Raw genomic sequence first — 18292 nt, 5'->3', positions numbered from 1 at the left:
ATCTGATATCAGAACAAAGCTCAACAAAACCGATATAAGAAAGTACCGAAACCATCAGTCAAGTGACTTTTCAACTGACAGCTCAAACCTCAAGGGGATAGAAAAGTAACGCAATCCTGAATCGTGGTATCACTCTTTGGAAACAATATCGGTATTACACAGAGTAGACGATACGTCTCTTTCACCGATCAACCCCAAAAATGTGATGGAAAACCCATTACTTTCATAATAAATTCAACAGCGAATAAATATTACACCTTGAATAAAGCAGACGTGTATATAAACGTAGGTAATCCTTTTGGGAGACCTTTTAAACAATATAACAGTTGGACCGAATTACAAATTAATATGCTCGTAATATTTCATTTTGTATTGAGACCCATTTAGCCTTTATCTGTTTTTGAATATTACCAATTTATTTCAACATCTGTATTCTGTGTAGGTAGAGGGTGTAAACGTATTGAAGGTTGGTGCCAACAGCCGTATTGAGGTTAATTCTTTGAGATTGAACGCTAAAGTTGAGTTAGTCCGTATTTATATTTTCACACTTAAGAAATAACGTTGTGAAGTCCCATATAGACAGATTTTTGTGAAACAGCTGCCTTTATGATATAACCTACAATAAATTAATTCGTATAGGTAAACATACATACATACATACAGGTATAAAATTACGAAAGTACGACGCACCCTTAAATGAGAACCTCCCAAAAACATTTTACCCCAAACTATTCCTGATGAGTTTTTCCATAGTCAATAATTTGAAAAGCTGAGCAAACAATACCGACTCCGTTTAGTGTTATTTCAACAAAGGGCCCTCTTATTAATTTCATTCGCAGCCTCCATAGCTAATAATAATCATCGTTTGACAAGGAGTAAGAACAAAGGAGTTTTTCATATGACGTTGTTTATTGGCTTTGCTGATTGCCAATTGTCTTTTTTTTTAGAATATCAATATTCTTATTTCAAATGCATAGTTAGCTTTTGTTAGCTTTATTTTTCTTTTATTCGACATTCTTTTGTTTTAATTTGGTTTCTATTCGAATGTGTTTCAAATTATTTATTTGCATACTAAAACATCATATTCAAATGTACATACTTAGGTACAAGTTAGCCTTTTGAAAGATCTAAATTATTTTTTGTTGCTCATTCGTATGTATCTACAGCTGATGACAATTTTAACCTACATTTATTTGTTACTCACTATCCCATTTTCTTATCAATTAATTTCTACCTATTTAATCTAACCCAAATAAATATTCTGATACCAATTTTCTTCTATTGTTCATATAAAATTGCTAAATAAATAACTTAAGAACAAAAGCGCTCATTGTTGTTACAAAGGTTTGCTATTAGCGGGTCCGTAAGGACCTGACCGGGTAAATCTTAGCTATCGGGGATTAGCGATAGTCTAAAAACAATTTTCTAAATATATTTGGGTAACTGTATAGGGACTTAATGACAATGTCATCTTTCTTTTCTAGAATTCAGATCTTTTAGGCTTACGCAAGCTTGTAAGATGAATTTCCAAGGAGTTGCAGATAACGGCTGGTTTGAATTTTGGTATTGAATTGAATAGGCATTACCCATTAAAGAGGGAAAATATCTAAAAAAATGTGAGTAAGTTTAAAAAAAATTGTTATTATTATGATATCGATTGCTATACCTACCAACTGTACAGATCGCGACGTATCATAATCATATGCATAAAGTACCTAATGCCCTACATGGACCAATCACCTCTGCAAACTACAGGGTTTACGCAGCATGAAATGAAAGAAAATGAAAGAAGTCGGATTGAGGACAAGAAGTAGCAACCCTAATAGGGAGCTAAGATACAGCTGCGTCACTGGGTGATAGGTTCGCGTGCCAACCCTGTCATGCAACGTTGATATGGTGCAAGTTAAAACCTAGAGCGTTTGTGATGTCTTACTATCGATAATTTTTATATTTTATTGGGTCATAAATAGAGTTAATTTTGGTGGTTGCTTAACGTTGCGTGTTTTGTAACAGTTTCATTGCATTTAGTGACAAAGGTTTTGTGGTGACGACTTTAAATGGGTGAGCTAACATTTCGCATTATATTAAGGAATACCGGTACTGGTGAACGATTATAAGTAAAAGAAGCCAATAAGTTGAGAAAGTACACTTCAATTTTCTATTTATGAATTATCATCGCCTTTCATTTATTTCCTTATGACGTAAGATCTACCTTTGCCTCAAAGTAAATTCAGACTTCTCACGTTCTATAACTTCGAATATTGGCTCCAATTGAAGCCAACATATTGGCTTCATGGAAATTTATCGGCTATACCAAACCTTATTACCTTGGCCAAATGTCGACAAATATTGGGCCCGAGATGGTATTCATTTTATCCAATTGTTTATGACTTGCACAGATCAATAAGACTTACATTTTATTGATATGTTTTAGTTTGGAAGAAAGCGTGCATGGAAAGCATTTTCTTTTCCATACGGTTCGCTTAGTCTTGCATTTTTAAACTTAAAATTACGATGTCTGGTGTGTACAGAAAATAAACGTTGTTCATATTCACATTTAAATTAGGTCCCAATTTGAGTTAAAAAATATAGACGTGCGGACACAAAATTCTAATGAGGAGTTGATAATTTCTCATAACTACTTTCCAATGATTCAAGAGGATTACCTCATTCTTAAAGGTTAATTCTTATTTGATTACAACCTATTTGCTAGATTGAGAGGCATCCAGTACATTTTACGTACGACTACGAGTAACTGGCCGTTAATGATGATTAAAAAACTTTATTTTATGGGAGCACATTCCCAGTTTATGTCCATTGTTATTTATGACATTAGGAACACCCGACGTTGTAAAAGTACCTACTAATAAGTTCAGAGTCAGAGGCCCGTTTTACGTTCTGAATTTCAAATGAAATAAAGATTTTTCTTTTTTGGCTCCTTTGAATGGTTTGGTTTCGTGGCTGGGAATGTACGAACCGTAAAATTGGGTTTTATTTCCATGTTCTTTGTGTTTATTACAAACTGATTGGGTTCGATTTATTGTGACAGATTGAACGATACCAGATGAATACCAAAATGTAATGCTCTAATTTTATAGTCAAAATAATCAGTATACTGCCGTTCTTTAATTCTTTATTTATTTTATTCGTGCTCATCAAAGTTAGTAAACTTTTCACATTTATACCTATCTTAGAAACACTAGCTATATCACCTCTCTTATTCCTTCAGAATATCAAACCTGTGCTTGTTTAGCACAAAATCTGAGATAAAGTATATTTTAAAAGCACGTAGGTACCACTCTTTCATAAATACCATCACATGTCAAACAGTATACTGACAAAAGACAGCTTTATCTAAAACCTAATTCAGTACAAAAGCCGTTGAGTACGTACAAAATGAAGCAGACATTCTTTTGTTTACAGGCGCCGGGAATTTTATGCAGTCTTTTGAACCCTCTCTCCCAGCCTTAAATAGTATTTTTCTAGCGTATCGCTGTTTTTCGTAGTTCAGGTTTATTTACTCGAACATCTTATTATGCCCTGGTCATGTTAAAGAATTTGCTGAGGATAATTTTGTTTTGTTACTTTTAGAAGAGATTAAAAAAAAAAAGATTTTATTTTGTGCTTTAAAAACATTGTTGAGTCTTTATTGAAGTTCATTAGTTCGTGATCTCTCAAGCATTTAAAATTATTGTTAAAGCTACACAACGCCATAGAAACAACAAATATAACTGTTATAATTGGGAATCCCAAACAAAGCAAAAATTTAATTAAAACCGGAGCCCTACTCACAAAGTTTAAAGTTTGATGGATTTATTTGATACCTGCCAAGTCTTTGTAGGCGGACCGATCAAAGATGTCCAATACCGCCAACTTGGGCCTTAGTACTGAAACGCTAACAATTTCATGGAGACAAATTTTCATTTAGATCATTTAGGGCGATAAGTCCAACGAATTATCGGCTCGATTTTGATATGAAACGAAATATTGTTTTTTGAATTGTTTGCAATTTTATGTTTTAGAGAGAATTTATCGAGTGGTGATCGGTCTTCAATCAGCAATCATCGTTAGTTTATTCTTGCATAAAGACAATTGAATTGAGAAACTTAACTTTCAACTTTTCTTGAAAATTCAAAATAAGTATAAATCTAATATTTTCAGAGCAACGCAGCCCTTCTCGCAAAATAAAACGAATATTTTAAATTTTAATATTTGTTAGTCACAGGTAAAAAATAATTAAAATTTCAATTTAAAAACAAAGGCTGTTTGTTTAAAAACAGCTAACAGCAAACAACGTCACTTTGCTGACATTCAAAAAATCCTTTAATTTATTGTGCAAATATGTTATGGACCGTTTGGGTACTGGCGTGGAAACCTACCTTATTCGAAAACAACATATAGTTGATAGAGGATAGAATGCAAACTCCAATTGGCTTTGCGCTGAGGTAAATAAATATTGATACGATAGACTGTGGGAGACAAAATGAAATATGAATCGTTTGCACAAATATTGCATGCAAGGAATATTGCTTTGTGTTCTGTAGTAGTTTGATAAGCTACTCGGTCAATAATAAGAATACATAGGAATAAAGAAAACCACGAAAATTGGTACATATTTGCTGCTGAAGATACAAAAGCTGTTTCGTCTAGCAACAGTAAGAGCTTCAGTTATTTACGTTTTTAATTAAATAAAGTTTATTTTGTCTGTTCATTCGCACATTTGAAAATGTTCTACATTTACTTTTCGTTTCCCCCAAAGAATGGAAAACACCGAATCGAATGAACAATAGGCTCACAATGGTCTTCCTAATTAGCCCAAACTCATTCATTCACCGTTGAATAGGCGTATGAATGACAAAGGAAAAGCGTTTCAGTGAAAAATCGTTTGCTCGAGTATTTTGTCATATTGGACGTATTGGATTAAAACTGAGGGAATAGGGAATAGAGGTGACTTTTATTTCAAATAAGGTTTTCCTTTGTACGGACTTCATATGCAAACAAAATAAACCTCTGTTGCAGATTTATTAAGTTGCCTATTCGGCCTTTGTGTTTAGGAATTCGCAACGGTATGCTTTGTGTGTGACGCCCAGCGTTGGTCGAACCCATGAATCCCGGTCCCATATTAAAAAGAGAGAACAAAGTATGGAGATGGGAAAATTAAATGGCTTCCAATATTCGCATAATACTCGTTCGTTAATAGAATGCGTGTTTACATAACTTGGTACATAAGCAATAACTATAATCATTCGTGCTGTAATGTTACTCGATTCCCCGAATTTGAATACAATTTGAATATTGTTAGATTGGGTTAGAATGATATCGGTTGCTACGTAGCATGAAATGTAGGCATTGGCGATAGAATAATTAGATTTAAACATAAATTATATAATTTTGTGATACCTATTTAAAACTTTTTATATATTTTAAGATAACATCACAAGCCTGTCTGCAACCCAGTGCTTCTATTTCATTTCAGCTCAGTGAATATTGCGATCTGTTTAAAAACCTCCGGATATTAAGTAAGTACTGTACTTCAATCGAAGCCAATATTTTCTTTGTTTCTGTTCGGAGATAATATTAAGTTCCATTTAGATTGCGTCTAGTTTTTATTGGTTTCAAAATTTTTATCTATACTAATATTATAAAAAGGAAAACTTTGTTTGTTTGGTTGTAATGGATAAACTCAAAAACTACTGGACCGATTTTAAATATTCTTTCACCATTAGAAAGCTATATTATCTGCGAGTAACATAGGTTATATTTTATTCCGGTGAGGGCAGTAGCTACCACGGGACGCGGGTGAAACCGCGGAAAAACGGCTAGTCTATACATATAATAAATCTGTAAAAAAACTGTGTCTGTACATTGAATATATTTAAAAAATAATAATTGGGTGGGGTTTAGAATCAGTAATGGAGCAAAAATCCAAAAAAAAAATTCTGTCTGTATGTCTGTATGTCTGCATGTCTGTATGTCTGTATGTCTGTTTGTTTGTACACGCTAATCTTCGGAACTACTGGACGGATTTCAATGATTTTTTCTTTGTTGTATCAGTATTAAGCCTGGTCAACATATAGGCTATAATTTATCTTCGAAACTTGAAGACCTGGTGCAGAACACCAACAGACCAACAAAACTATAAGAGATACCAAAATGGTGCCATAGCAAAAATTGTTTCATGTGATAAGTATTTTCAGCTGAGATAATAAATTTTAAGATCTGGAACACCTGATGTGGAACCCCAAGAGCCCAGCTACTCTGTACCATATACAGGTATGACGTTTTAGCAAAAGTTGTTCAACTTGATAAGCACTTTCTATTGACTTAACACCTGATGTGGAACTCCAGGGGAACAGCTAGACTATAGCATATAGAGGTGTGACGTTTTAGCAAAAGTTGTTCAATCTGATAAGCACTCTCTGTTGACTTATAAAAATTGAAGATGTAAAACACCTGATGTGGAACCCCAGGAGCCCAGCTAGACTATAGCATATAAAGATATGACGTTTATGCAAAAGTGGTTCAATCTAATAAGCACTCTTTATTGACGTATATACATCGAAGATCTGGAACACCTGATGTGGAACTTCAAGAGCAATACTACACTTAAAATGTATAGAAACGAATGTTATGAAATAGGTATGGTGACACAAAACCGACGATTATCCCTTTATACACTATAGAAATATGAACTCAAGGACAATCCCCGGTGGACGTCGTTAAAAAAAAGACAATCCCTATACCATACCGCTAACTGTGGATGAAAATTACTTGGGCTATTGTGATGGGATGCTAATGAACTATGGCACCTGCCGATGACAATGTATTAGATACATGTAAAAATTGCTGGTGGAGACTTCGCCAGCTCACTTACTGGGCCCCCGGGAATCAGTCACTGAATAGCAACAAGAGGACAACAGGGACATGAGCGGCTGAAGTGTGAGAATACCTCGGCGGATTTTAAACGCAGATTACGCGCTCCCTGTGGGTCACTTACCACGAGGCATCCTCCGAGCAGGGCTACTAACCCTGCTCTAGCGACTCCACTCTGGACGGCCAAGCCAAGCCAGAGGCTTGAGACCACCCCGTCATGGTTCACTCTGACCTGCCGGAGATGGGGCAGTATACTCTCCCTGGAGAACTCAGTATATACAGCCCCGCGGGGTAGCTACTCCCCGTCATCAGCCTCAGATGTCCTGCGGTGCTTATATCTCATTATTATTGTCGTTATTATCTCAAGAGCCTTTGTCCCAATTATGTTAGAGTCGACTTCCAGTCACGATGCAACTGAGTACCAGTGTTTTACAAGGAGCGACTGCCTATCTGACCTCCACAACCCGGTTACCCGCTCAACCCAACACCCCTTGGTAAAACTGGTCAGACTTACTGGTCTGACTACCCATAACGACTGCCAAGAATGTTCAATGACAGCCGGAACCTACAGTTTAACCTACAGTTTAAGCCTTCCAAATAACAGTCATTGGTATCCAAAATATACGTAGAAAGTACCTACATACGAACTTAGAAAAGTTGCATTGGCAGGTACTTGCCAGACCTGGAATCAAAGACGCACGCTCATACTTGAGAGATTGGTTCTCTACCCACTAAACCACCACGACTTCCACTAAGTCACCACGACTTTGTCATCTATTTAATGTTTTTTACGTAATACGTGTAATATTTTTGCCACACACAACTTAAATGCGGACTAATTAGAATCACTACATTTATCCCTATGGTCGCGTCTATTGCGGTTCAGTTCTCAGCGTTTTGTTTAGTCTGCTGTGCTTTTGCCGTTGAAGTACAAAAATTAAATATATGGAACGTTTCTAATGCGTATCCCGTTGTTTTCAAGTCAACGGGTTCTTAAAATTCAATATCAGACGATTAAGATCTTTGATTTTGCTGACTCCGTAGTCGCTGGCATAAGGGACAGGATCCGCGTACGAAGTCGCGGGCAGAAGCTAGTAAAGAATAAATATATTTCACACTTTTTCTTTTTGAATAAAATATTACTTAAATTAGTACTTTATTAACTACTTACTGTAGATTAAACTCATCCAAATATAAATGGAGAGTATATTCTTAGCCAGTAATTACCTACATATTAAATTAACACTACTACATCAAATAAGGATAATATCATCTCTGAAACCTGTATCTCATTAAGTAACATCCCACGTGTTAATAGTATAATGGGTATGACGTCATCAAAGGCTTCCATGAACTAACGATGGGGGAACCTCGTGAGTTGTCTCTTGTTATAAGAGCTTTTGCCTCTTGTCAGGCTGTGTGGGGAAACACAGGGCTTAAGGGGAGGATAAAAAGGCTCTTTAAAAACACTTTTTGTACTTAATAAAGTATTAAAAAAATGTTTTTTGAAAGTGTGAAAGTTATCCTGCCAGTTTTGCGGAATTGTTTGAAAGAGTTACCGCTGCCCACATAGTGGGCTTGCGAAGGATAGACGGTTTCAGTTTGTAAGTAAGAGTATGACACTCCATCATATATCGCAAAATCATCATATAATTTCCCATAAAAATATGGAAGTGTAGGTATATAGATGTTAAAACACCCACAAGATGCTCCATTTGTTAGAATGCTAAATGAGATGCAAGTGCCATTTTATTTGTTGAACAAAAAAATTAAACCGACTTCCCAAAACACTAAAAAGCAAAAAAAAACTAATTTTAGGTGCATCGACCTAGAAGTCGGTGTCTAATGGATGTTACTAAGTTAATTTTGCCACCGACTTCTAGGTCGATGCATCTAAAATTAGTTTTTTTTTGCTTTTTAGTGTTTTGGGAAGACGGTTTAATTTTTTTGTAAAAAGGTTTTTTATTTACAGCTTTTCAGTGATACGAATAGTTGTCACTATCCATATAAGTGGGAAGTTCTCATCAATACAAAGAATATAAGTCAAAATACGAGTTTTTTTACATATTCAGTTGTCGAGTTCCCTCGACTTTCTCTGGTCTCCATCATCAGGTCAGCTCCAAACCTTCACTGTTGCAAAGGTCTTGTCAATACAAATAATTTAAGCCCAAACACGAGGTAGTTTACATATTCAGTTGTTAAGTTTCCTCGGCCCTCTCTAGTCTCCATCATCAGGTCAGCCCCAAATCTTCACTGTTGAATAGTGCTTTTAGGCGTGCACCTGAGTGTCAAGTTTTTACCCTGTGTATGCCTACAACTTTCGAAGGTTGCCCTCGATTTCTCAGGGTTTCCATCATCAGATCCTGACCTGATGACTATGGGAGCAACTGGCAGCTATTCCGAGTCGAACAAAAAAAGAATCACGTAAATCGGTCCATAAACCTCGGAGTAATCGATGTACATACATAGAAAAAAAAAAAAAACATACCGGCCGAATTGATAACCTCCTCCTTTTTGGGAAGTCGGTTAAAAAAGGTTGTTTGTAAATAAAAAAGATTTGGTCAGAAAGTCCACGAATCTATGTTAATGAAGTAGCCCTCTTCTATTCATTGCAGCATTAGCAAAATGAGGAAAAACGTCTTTTTAACTTGCCCGTCTTTTCATAATATTTTATGTTCCTTGTCATTAAGAGTTCTTAAAGTGATGGGACAAAGCTTTACTTCGTGAAAATGTCATGACGTAAAAAAAGGCTTTTTATATTATGCTATGGAGAGGAATTCCAGTCGAATCTGACTTTTTCAATAACTACAAGCCCTGGTCAAGAGTGGATGGGTTACTTCTAGACAAGCGTGCTCCAACTTTGACCTGATTATTGCTCACCATCCAGTGAGACAGTGGTCAAACGCGAGCCTATCATTATGAAAAAAAAATATTATGCTACTTACGACTACTTCTTTATTAATACTGGCACATTGTAGCCAAATAAATCAAATGAAACCTCATTAATCAAAAACGAAAGTTTGAGACAAGCAATATTTACTCTTATTATGGACGAGCCGAGACTTAAACTGATTTATTACCTTCATTATTTGTTAATATTAAGGCAATTAAGATGACACGATGGGGATGTTTTAATGGATAAAGACGACCCAAGTTTCTTATTACGAAATATAGGTTAATTCCTATCATTGCCAGTTTTAAATGAGGATTCTGGCCTAATTTGTCTTGTTAGATAACATAAGGTACAAGATTTTAGGACAATCTTTAATCGTTTCGAAAAAACAATGGTCTTAAGAAAAATATCTGTTATTCTTTCTTTTCTCTTTGCACCTGAATTTCGTTAGACATTATATAACTAACTGATGCAATGTCTATTTAAAACTATGCTCATTTTAAGATAAGGGCTGCTTAATTCTCCAAGGAAACCAGACATTTTGCATACTGCTACTGTGTAAAATAATGGCTTAAGATATCCAAGGATAGAACTAAATCTAACTGACCATCTACGAAGGATATTGAAGATCAGATTGAACAAGATTGAGCCGGAAGGTCATGATAGCGGCCGGGATTAATCACGTCAAGCTGACTAGCCCATGAGATATAAACCAAAGCTTACGCTCCAACTATTGTGTAGAACTGTTTATTGGGGTTTTATAATGTAATGATTTAATTATATTCAATATTCGCAAAAATAAGATGACAGGTTGTAATGTTTAAAATTAAGAGTTTTAGCACTTTTGGAGGCAAATCTATCTATTCTTCTATCATGTAAAATATAGAAAGAAAAAGCTATTGTAGACATCATCATAATGTCTTCTTATTCCCGAGCCAAGATACCATGACAATAAAAGATACATCGTCTAACACGGGCAAAAGCACATAAATAAAATCTTTATTTCCATAAAACTCCGGGCCAGCCGTCCATCTCGCCATTGTCCGACCGAAAAGAGATTTCAGCATTTGTTTCGTCATTCCCCGAGTGATTGATTCCCCTCCGCGGTAATAACTCAGCGTTGGGCTTCCCACGTAATTCGTCTTTGATTAATTTAGATCAAAGTCGCCTTGTCCTTGCCGTATAAGTGCGGCCCTTTATTTTCTGTGCTGTTACAAGGTCATCGGGATCTAATGAGGTCGTTTAGGCTTGTGTGGTTGCATGGTTGGTGGATCTAGGTTTCGTGGTTTCAGAGGCTTGAATGGACATAGGCTAATTGTGAGCAACTTCAACGTATAGAGACCCTTTTTTGTTCTTGCATAGGTGTTCATTATTAGTGCTTGTGTTATTTATTTAGCCTTATTTTTCAAGGCTAGGGACTAAAACCATATACCACTTTTCAAACTTTTGAATCTATACCTAATTACCCTAAAACCAAAATAATGTACAAATCCTTCCCGCATCACCGACCATTAATTTTCTATTAGCCGCGAGTCAAAACATGAGTTGCTCCCAAAAAACCTCTTAACACAGGAAGGCAAAATCCAGTGGGACTAATAATTATTTCACTAGGGTTGTGGGCTAACCCTACTCAATGTTTCAGTACAAAAGAGTACCTAGTTTGTTTGATTGACGGTTCGATAATGTAGGGGCGCCGGCCACGTTGTGGTTGGCGTTAAGAAAGCGCTTGGCGCGACCGGTGGCTGTGGTCGCGAGTCGAGAAATGATTGATGACCATTGTGCGACCAGGTGAAATGGGCTAGGTTTACCTAAAGAAAAAATTTAACTAGAAATAATATGACCTATATTACATTTTGTATTTGTTATTTAAAGTCATACTATCAGTCCGTGGTCGACTAACGTTTGTATAATTTGTGACAGATTTAAGAATTCTTCACATAACCTAACGTAATATATTTATCAGTTTATCTCGTTACTATATATTGGACATCTAGTAGTATTTTTTTAATGGACGGTCCGATAATGTAGGGGCGCCGGCCACGTTGTGGTTGGCGTTAAGAAAGCGCTCAGCGCGACCGGTTGCTGTGGTCGCCAGTCGAGAAATGATTGATGACCATTGTGCGACCAGGTGAAATGGGCTAGGTTTACCTATACGAATGGATGATCTAGAAATATATAGGTTATACTGTATTTCGTATTTGTTATTTAAAGTTATACAGTGGATCAGTATTTCGACTAACGTTTGGATAATGTGAGACAGTTTTTATGAACTCTTCAAGTAACGTTCTTTGAGACGTTGGGCTTTTTATAGAAACAGTAAAGGCGCTTCTATAATATTGTAGAATGTTATGTTATCTTTTCTTTAATATTGTAGAATTAACGTAGTTATTATTTATTTCACGTTTGTACGTATTTGTCACGTTTTCAGCACTAGGTAACTATTTAAATCATAGCTGTCCTATATTTTAAATACCATCTTTAACTACACTTAAATTCGTACAAAACTCTCAAAGTAGTTAACAAAGACATTTAAATAATCACAAACTTATTACAAACAGCTGTTAGGGTGCTATTATTTGTAATAACATTAAAAAGTTACCACTAATTCGTTAACATAGTTTAACAGAACTAAGTGTTAAGCCGATGGTAATAATATTACTGTTTTAATGTGGAACAACGGTGCTGCCAAATTGTTATTAGTGTGAAAATAACTTTAGACTCTGAAATAGGTATTAGGAATGTTTTCTGCGCTAAAAATATAAACCTTCAGTGTTGTTAGAATTCAGTAGCCAATATATAAATACCCGGTAACATAGCGCAGATTTAGGAGATGCCTATGTCCAGTAGTGGACTTCAAATAGGCTTAAAGCAATGATTTTCAACTTTACTGACCGGTATAGAATAAATAGGTAACTATTATGCTATTTCAGGAGTGTGTATTTCTTCGACTGGGCCTTAATTATTGTATGCCAAAATAGGCTGATTGATGTACTATTTACCTATCATATTATACCTAACAACTGCGACTTACTCAATCAACACAGTAAAGATTACTTTGCTTTACTGTACTTTAATCTATTACTGCAGCTATTTCGCTAATTTGTATATCTGTGTGTTTGAACGCATTACAATGAAAATAGGCTATTAGTACATTGGCACCGGTATCGGCTTCATCCCTATATTGGTTATCGCCCAATAAGGGTGGGTCACCATTACGCTTTCCAAACGTATTTGTTTCGGTCGCGTGCTAAAAGGGAAATTCGAATGGAATACTTGTTCGAAAAAACTTTGATCCAATTTGAAGTAATTATGAATAAAACGTTTAGTGTTAAAAATAGATTTCAGTGTAGACATTAGACATGTTTTTAAATTTCATTATTTTTATAATTTCGGAATCCAAGAATTGTAGAAAGTCAATCGAGAAAAATCTTATAAACTTATAGCATAAGCTTATTAAATATTATAGGCTGTATCTAAAAGGACCCAGTGATTTTGACTCAAATATATAACCTGCAATGGATAGCTTAAAGCTGGTAAGGATACTAGCAATAAGCATTAGCACTTAACCTGACCTCTTTGAAAGTGAAACCAAACAAAAACTCATTCGTTCGTTATTTGCGTTTCAGAATTGAATTGTTTAGACGCAGCTGGGTATACTTGGCACCGCTAATTTATAACTGGATCCCAAGTGGATAGTTGACCTGCCCTATCGTAAATTTTGTTTTAGCTTACGAAAATGGCAAATTTAAGAGGGCTTTTATTTAATTATCGAGTCCCTTCAAAATTCTCGTCTTACGTCTGACATTTTTGCGATCTTGATATTATTTTATATTGATTCCATTTTGTGTTCCTATAAGTAGGTACGTATAAGAATGAATTACCAAATTTTTGTGTTTAATTGCTCAATTTTAATAGAAAAATTACATTATTTTCAGTTTTGGGCAAATATTTATACATCTGCAGTGTATTCACCTTAATCTTTAATCACAAGTTCTTAACCTACAAATACAAACAAATTATATCCTTCAGTTAAAGAGGTTTTCGGGGCTGAGAGAACAACCGTTATTGTTTACAAACTTCTTGCTTAATTCCATATTTTGCCAAATACTCCAAACTTTCTTGTCGTCAAACCTTTCAAAAGCCTTTACTTCAGTCCACAAAGCGTTGAAAATCCTTTGGTTTACATTCAAATACTTCGCCACAATGTTGCAGAGGGAAAATGGAAAAAACCTGATCTGCATATTTTTGGAAGGCGTCTAAATCTGATCAATATATTCGCTACTTTAGTTATAGTGCGTCCTTTTGTGATCCCAATGCCACTGCTTAAAGAAATTGAATATTTACTTTTAGCAAGTCAGTTGAGTGGTCACACCTCAGGGTTAACTGAAGTCACTGCAGTTTACTAAGTTTGTTCAGCTTTGAATATCTATTCAAATCAATATAAATTTTCAAGTTCATCTTAAACCTTTTTTTATAAAACTTTACAAAATAGTCTTTTTGTTTCAAGAATATTCAATGAACAATTAAGTTTGATTATCAATTCATCTGATGTCGGACAACAAATGAGGCGTTTCAACAATAAAAGTAAATAATAGAGCTATGCGAATTCACTTATCCAACAAAGATAATTTAATTGATTCAGTTGAAAAGCAACATTTTACGAATTCAAAACAATTTAAAGTCGAATCAAAGAATTAGGAGTACTTTCAGCAATTTAAATGAATTAACGAATTTCAGTATTTTGCCAGGTTAAAAGGATTGAAGAAAAATCGAGGAAACGTTGAGTGGAATTCCAGTTAGCAAAGGTAACACATTGAAATGTAAGGTAAAAGAATTTAAAGGGAAATAGCTATATTTTTCACTTTAACAGAATCGAATTCAGATGTTGTAGCTTTTTAAGTGTTATAATCGCCTTTGGATTTTTTCTCTCTTAGCGTATTCAATCATGATAGGTACAAGTAATGCGACTTCTTTGTAAAATTGACGTTTGATTATGTGGTATTTATCTGAAGATTTCAAGTAACCTTGGGTCTTTAACAGTAAAACTAGGTAATATTTTACTGAGGTAACATCTCTAACGTTTTAATAATAATGAAGTCCCTGAGTATGATATCTAATCCCTACAAGACTCGACTTAAGTATCTGAGCGTAATACGCTTGCAACGCTAAGAGGTTTAGTTTATCTTCCATAACAGCTACACAAATACCGTCTTTATAGCTTGCTTCTAACTTGCAACTATTACTAGACTGTTACTGTCTGAACCTGTTGTCGAAATGTTAGAAACTGAAAGCAATGACTATTTATTTGTCTGAGAATTACAAGCAGATTCTAGAAACTTTGAGGTTACAATTTTTGATGGTCCTAGAACAGGCAGACAATATTTTTGTCTTTACATGGTGACTTCATGGTACCAACTTATTGCCCCTTCCAATATTCTAATCATTGTTTTGCTTACTACAGATATAATTGACAATAGATCCATACAAGAAATTTCAAATTAATATCTGTAGTGAGCAAAACAACGGAGAGACAAAATATTGGGAACTGAGATTACTATGCAGGTGCGTTAACAACTAGGCTATCATACTGTATCGTCATTTGTTTATAGGTAGGTACATAAGTTATTAAGTACATAAGATAAGGTCACTGACCTGGTTGGGCCCGGTGAGGTTCAGCCCGCAGGAGTTGCAGCGGAGACATTCCTCGTGGTAGTGATTGTTGTCGTATAAGGGGGATGGTTCTGAAATGTTATGTAAATATTAGAACAAAATCAATTAAGATGTTGCTAAGGAAGCCTTATAGGACACTATTTCCCTACAGGTCATAAATCTGTAGACAAGTTATTGAATATATTGAAAAAAAAATTGCCTGCGTGCAAAACTTAAAGGATAACCAACAAAACCCATTTCTAGCATTATTACATTTTTCTGTCTGTTATTAAATTGTCTGTTCATCTGTTTGGTTGAGCATAATTATTCCGTTTTTACTTTTCAAGTGAGTAATGAAGATCAAGAACAAAGGAAGTTCTTTTCGCATAGGTACCTACTTAATAATTTCAAGTTAACCCTTCTCCAAGTAGGTAAGTAAGGTAAGTTAGCCGGTTATTAAAGTCATCGAATGAAATCGATGCTTCAACTTATGAAGTTTGTCTATCATAAGTTACCGAGTTAGGAGTTGATAGACTAACTTAACAGGAATAAACTGTTTTTTTTTTTAATTCATGATTTATGAGAATTTAGTAATTTTTTTAATACGTCATGTGAAAGCCGATAAATAATAAGTTGATTCGAAAATAGCGGTCAATATCCTCATACTTTAATATTTTTTGTCAAAAAAAATATAATAAAGTTCAAGTAAAAATAGGGGTTCTATTTTTACTCGAATTTTTTTCACAAAAATCATTAATAATAACACACCAACACAAGTTGCTTTAATAAATCAAGATAACTGACTCTTAAGAAAACAGATGGGCCTTCAATTTGCTCTCAAAATGAACCTTTACCTTATAATAATTGAGCAATAAAAATTCTAAGGGCCGCCTAAAATGGTTAGGAAGGAAAAATGAATTTGAATATATAACAAGGTGAATCAAAGCAGCACACGACTGGGGTTAGTTTAACTCCGAAAATCTTAAAACGTCTATGTGTAATTTTTTTACCTAAGAGGTCCCATAGAAATAACTTTCAACGAAGTATTTATTCTCTTATCCATAACTTTAAATTTGTTCAAAGATATGTTGGGAATATTACATTGGGAATAGTTGGGACTAATTCGTATTCAAAATTATAATAATGATTATCTATCGTATTTTTTTAGATATTTTATTAATTGTCTCCCGTGTTGTCTCCTTATAAAAATATAAGCACTAGTCATTCATTGATGACAACTGTGTCTATATTGAGTTACTGCGACTGAAATTAAAACCGTTTTGGGTATCAAATCCAAAGTCCCTGAAGGCTATATGACTCATATTGCAAACATTCATGAACATAAAAAATAATTAAGATAGCAACTGCACATTTATCTCGTAATTTTTAAGCTTGCAGCGTAGCAACACTAAGTTGGCATTTTAAACATAATTTTATCTTAAAGCTGAGCTGCCTCGTAAAATTACAAACCCATTTATTAAAAAGTGAAAGCAGAATTTCCCCGTTGCTTGGCTTCGTGCCAAAGGGCGTAGTGGTGTGCCTCGGAAACTTGCCAAAAATCCACACTCCACATTTGAAGACCAAGTTATTGACGACCCCTGTCGTAACATGTGACAACCACTTAGCTATTCTCAGTGGACATTCAAGAGTCTCAAACATAATGCATTATTGATCAACTTTATTTCTTTCACAAAAATATAAGAAACAAACTTGACACGAGTACCTATCTAACTTGATGAAAAGGGCCTCCTCTTTTTAAAAGGTTACTCAGACAGCAAACTGACAGTTCTTTATTTGGATGAATGAGATTTCTCTTTACGTTTTACGAAAACCAATTTTTCTGCGACAAAGTTTTGATTGATCATAGATTAAACTATTTGACACTTTAATGCTACTCGAACAAGGCTCGCAGCCCAAATGTTAGATAGTCGACTGATCATTGTGTTTCTTTGAACAAATTTTGATAAATGGCTCCCGGCTGAGATATAAAGTTAAAAAACTTTGGCAGGGTACTTGAGAGTCAATATTGATTTTGTATTCATAACAGTAATTTGTTAGACACTCGAAGTACCTCATAATTTTGAGTTTAAATTCAATGAACTTTTCGAAAATGAATACTATGTCGTTAGTGTTACATCGTAGTCAGTGAATTGATTCGCTTTACAAGTTAATAAAATGCTATTGGGCGTCGATAAGTACTTGAGACAATCATAAAACTTAGTTGCCGGTTTCTCTATTGAAATATTAAACGTTCGTCGTAGAAAACAGAGCGTAATTAATGTGATCATAGTAGACGCAATAAAGTGGGCAGTAAATAAGTATTTTCATCTTTTTATAGCTGAGGAAGTATATAGCGGCGATAATATTGCTACATAATGTTATGAGAGGCCATAACAGTGTTGTTTCAATATTCTATGCGTTTATCGTTCTCGTCAGTTATATAATTTTGTTATTAAAATAAGGCAGGCGTCGTATATTGGCTATTAGAAATTTATGTTGAGTGTGTTTTATCTTTACGCTGTATATCGTGCTTAGATCTGGGAGTCATATTGGAATAAAATTACTGTCTAGATAAGCTTATCAGTTGTTGTGACGGGAGACGCGTCGCAGTATTTGTAACAGACAAAAAATGTTGCATCGAAGTGGGCTTGTTGTTGCTAAACCAATTTTGTATTAAACCTGACTCCTTTTGTTAGAAAGGTAACTCAAGTATAGCATTATTATATAAATAAATCTTTAAAATTAAGCTTAGAATTAGGCAAAATATTTCTCGCAATATCCCTCGGCTTAATTATTAGTTTTATTTATAGACGTTCTAAGACAACAGTGTTTTATTTGTAGTTTGGATAACAAGCTAGGGTTCTTATTTTTTAAGAT

At 34.8% G+C, this 18292-nt stretch overlaps 1 protein-coding gene across 5 annotated transcripts in view; it reads right to left on the bottom strand.

Annotated features, from left to right (window-relative positions):
* Positions 1–18292, bottom strand: part of Rsh (radish) — a 201662-nt gene that overhangs the window by 51539 nt on the left and 131831 nt on the right. For all 5 annotated transcript variants that reach the window (XM_049844570.2, XM_049844573.2, XM_064038527.1 and 2 more), the window contains one exon: positions 15419–15507. In XM_049844570.2, the coding sequence (XP_049700527.1) occupies positions 15419–15507 (89 nt within the window). The remainder of the gene's footprint in view (positions 1–15418; positions 15508–18292) is intronic.

Source organism: Helicoverpa armigera, chromosome 16 (genome assembly GCF_030705265.1).
Source record: "Helicoverpa armigera isolate CAAS_96S chromosome 16, ASM3070526v1, whole genome shotgun sequence".
Classification (NCBI taxonomy): Eukaryota; Metazoa; Arthropoda; class Insecta; order Lepidoptera; family Noctuidae; genus Helicoverpa; species Helicoverpa armigera.
Note: the sequence above shows the minus strand (reverse complement) of the source record. Positions and strands in the feature narration are given on the sequence as shown.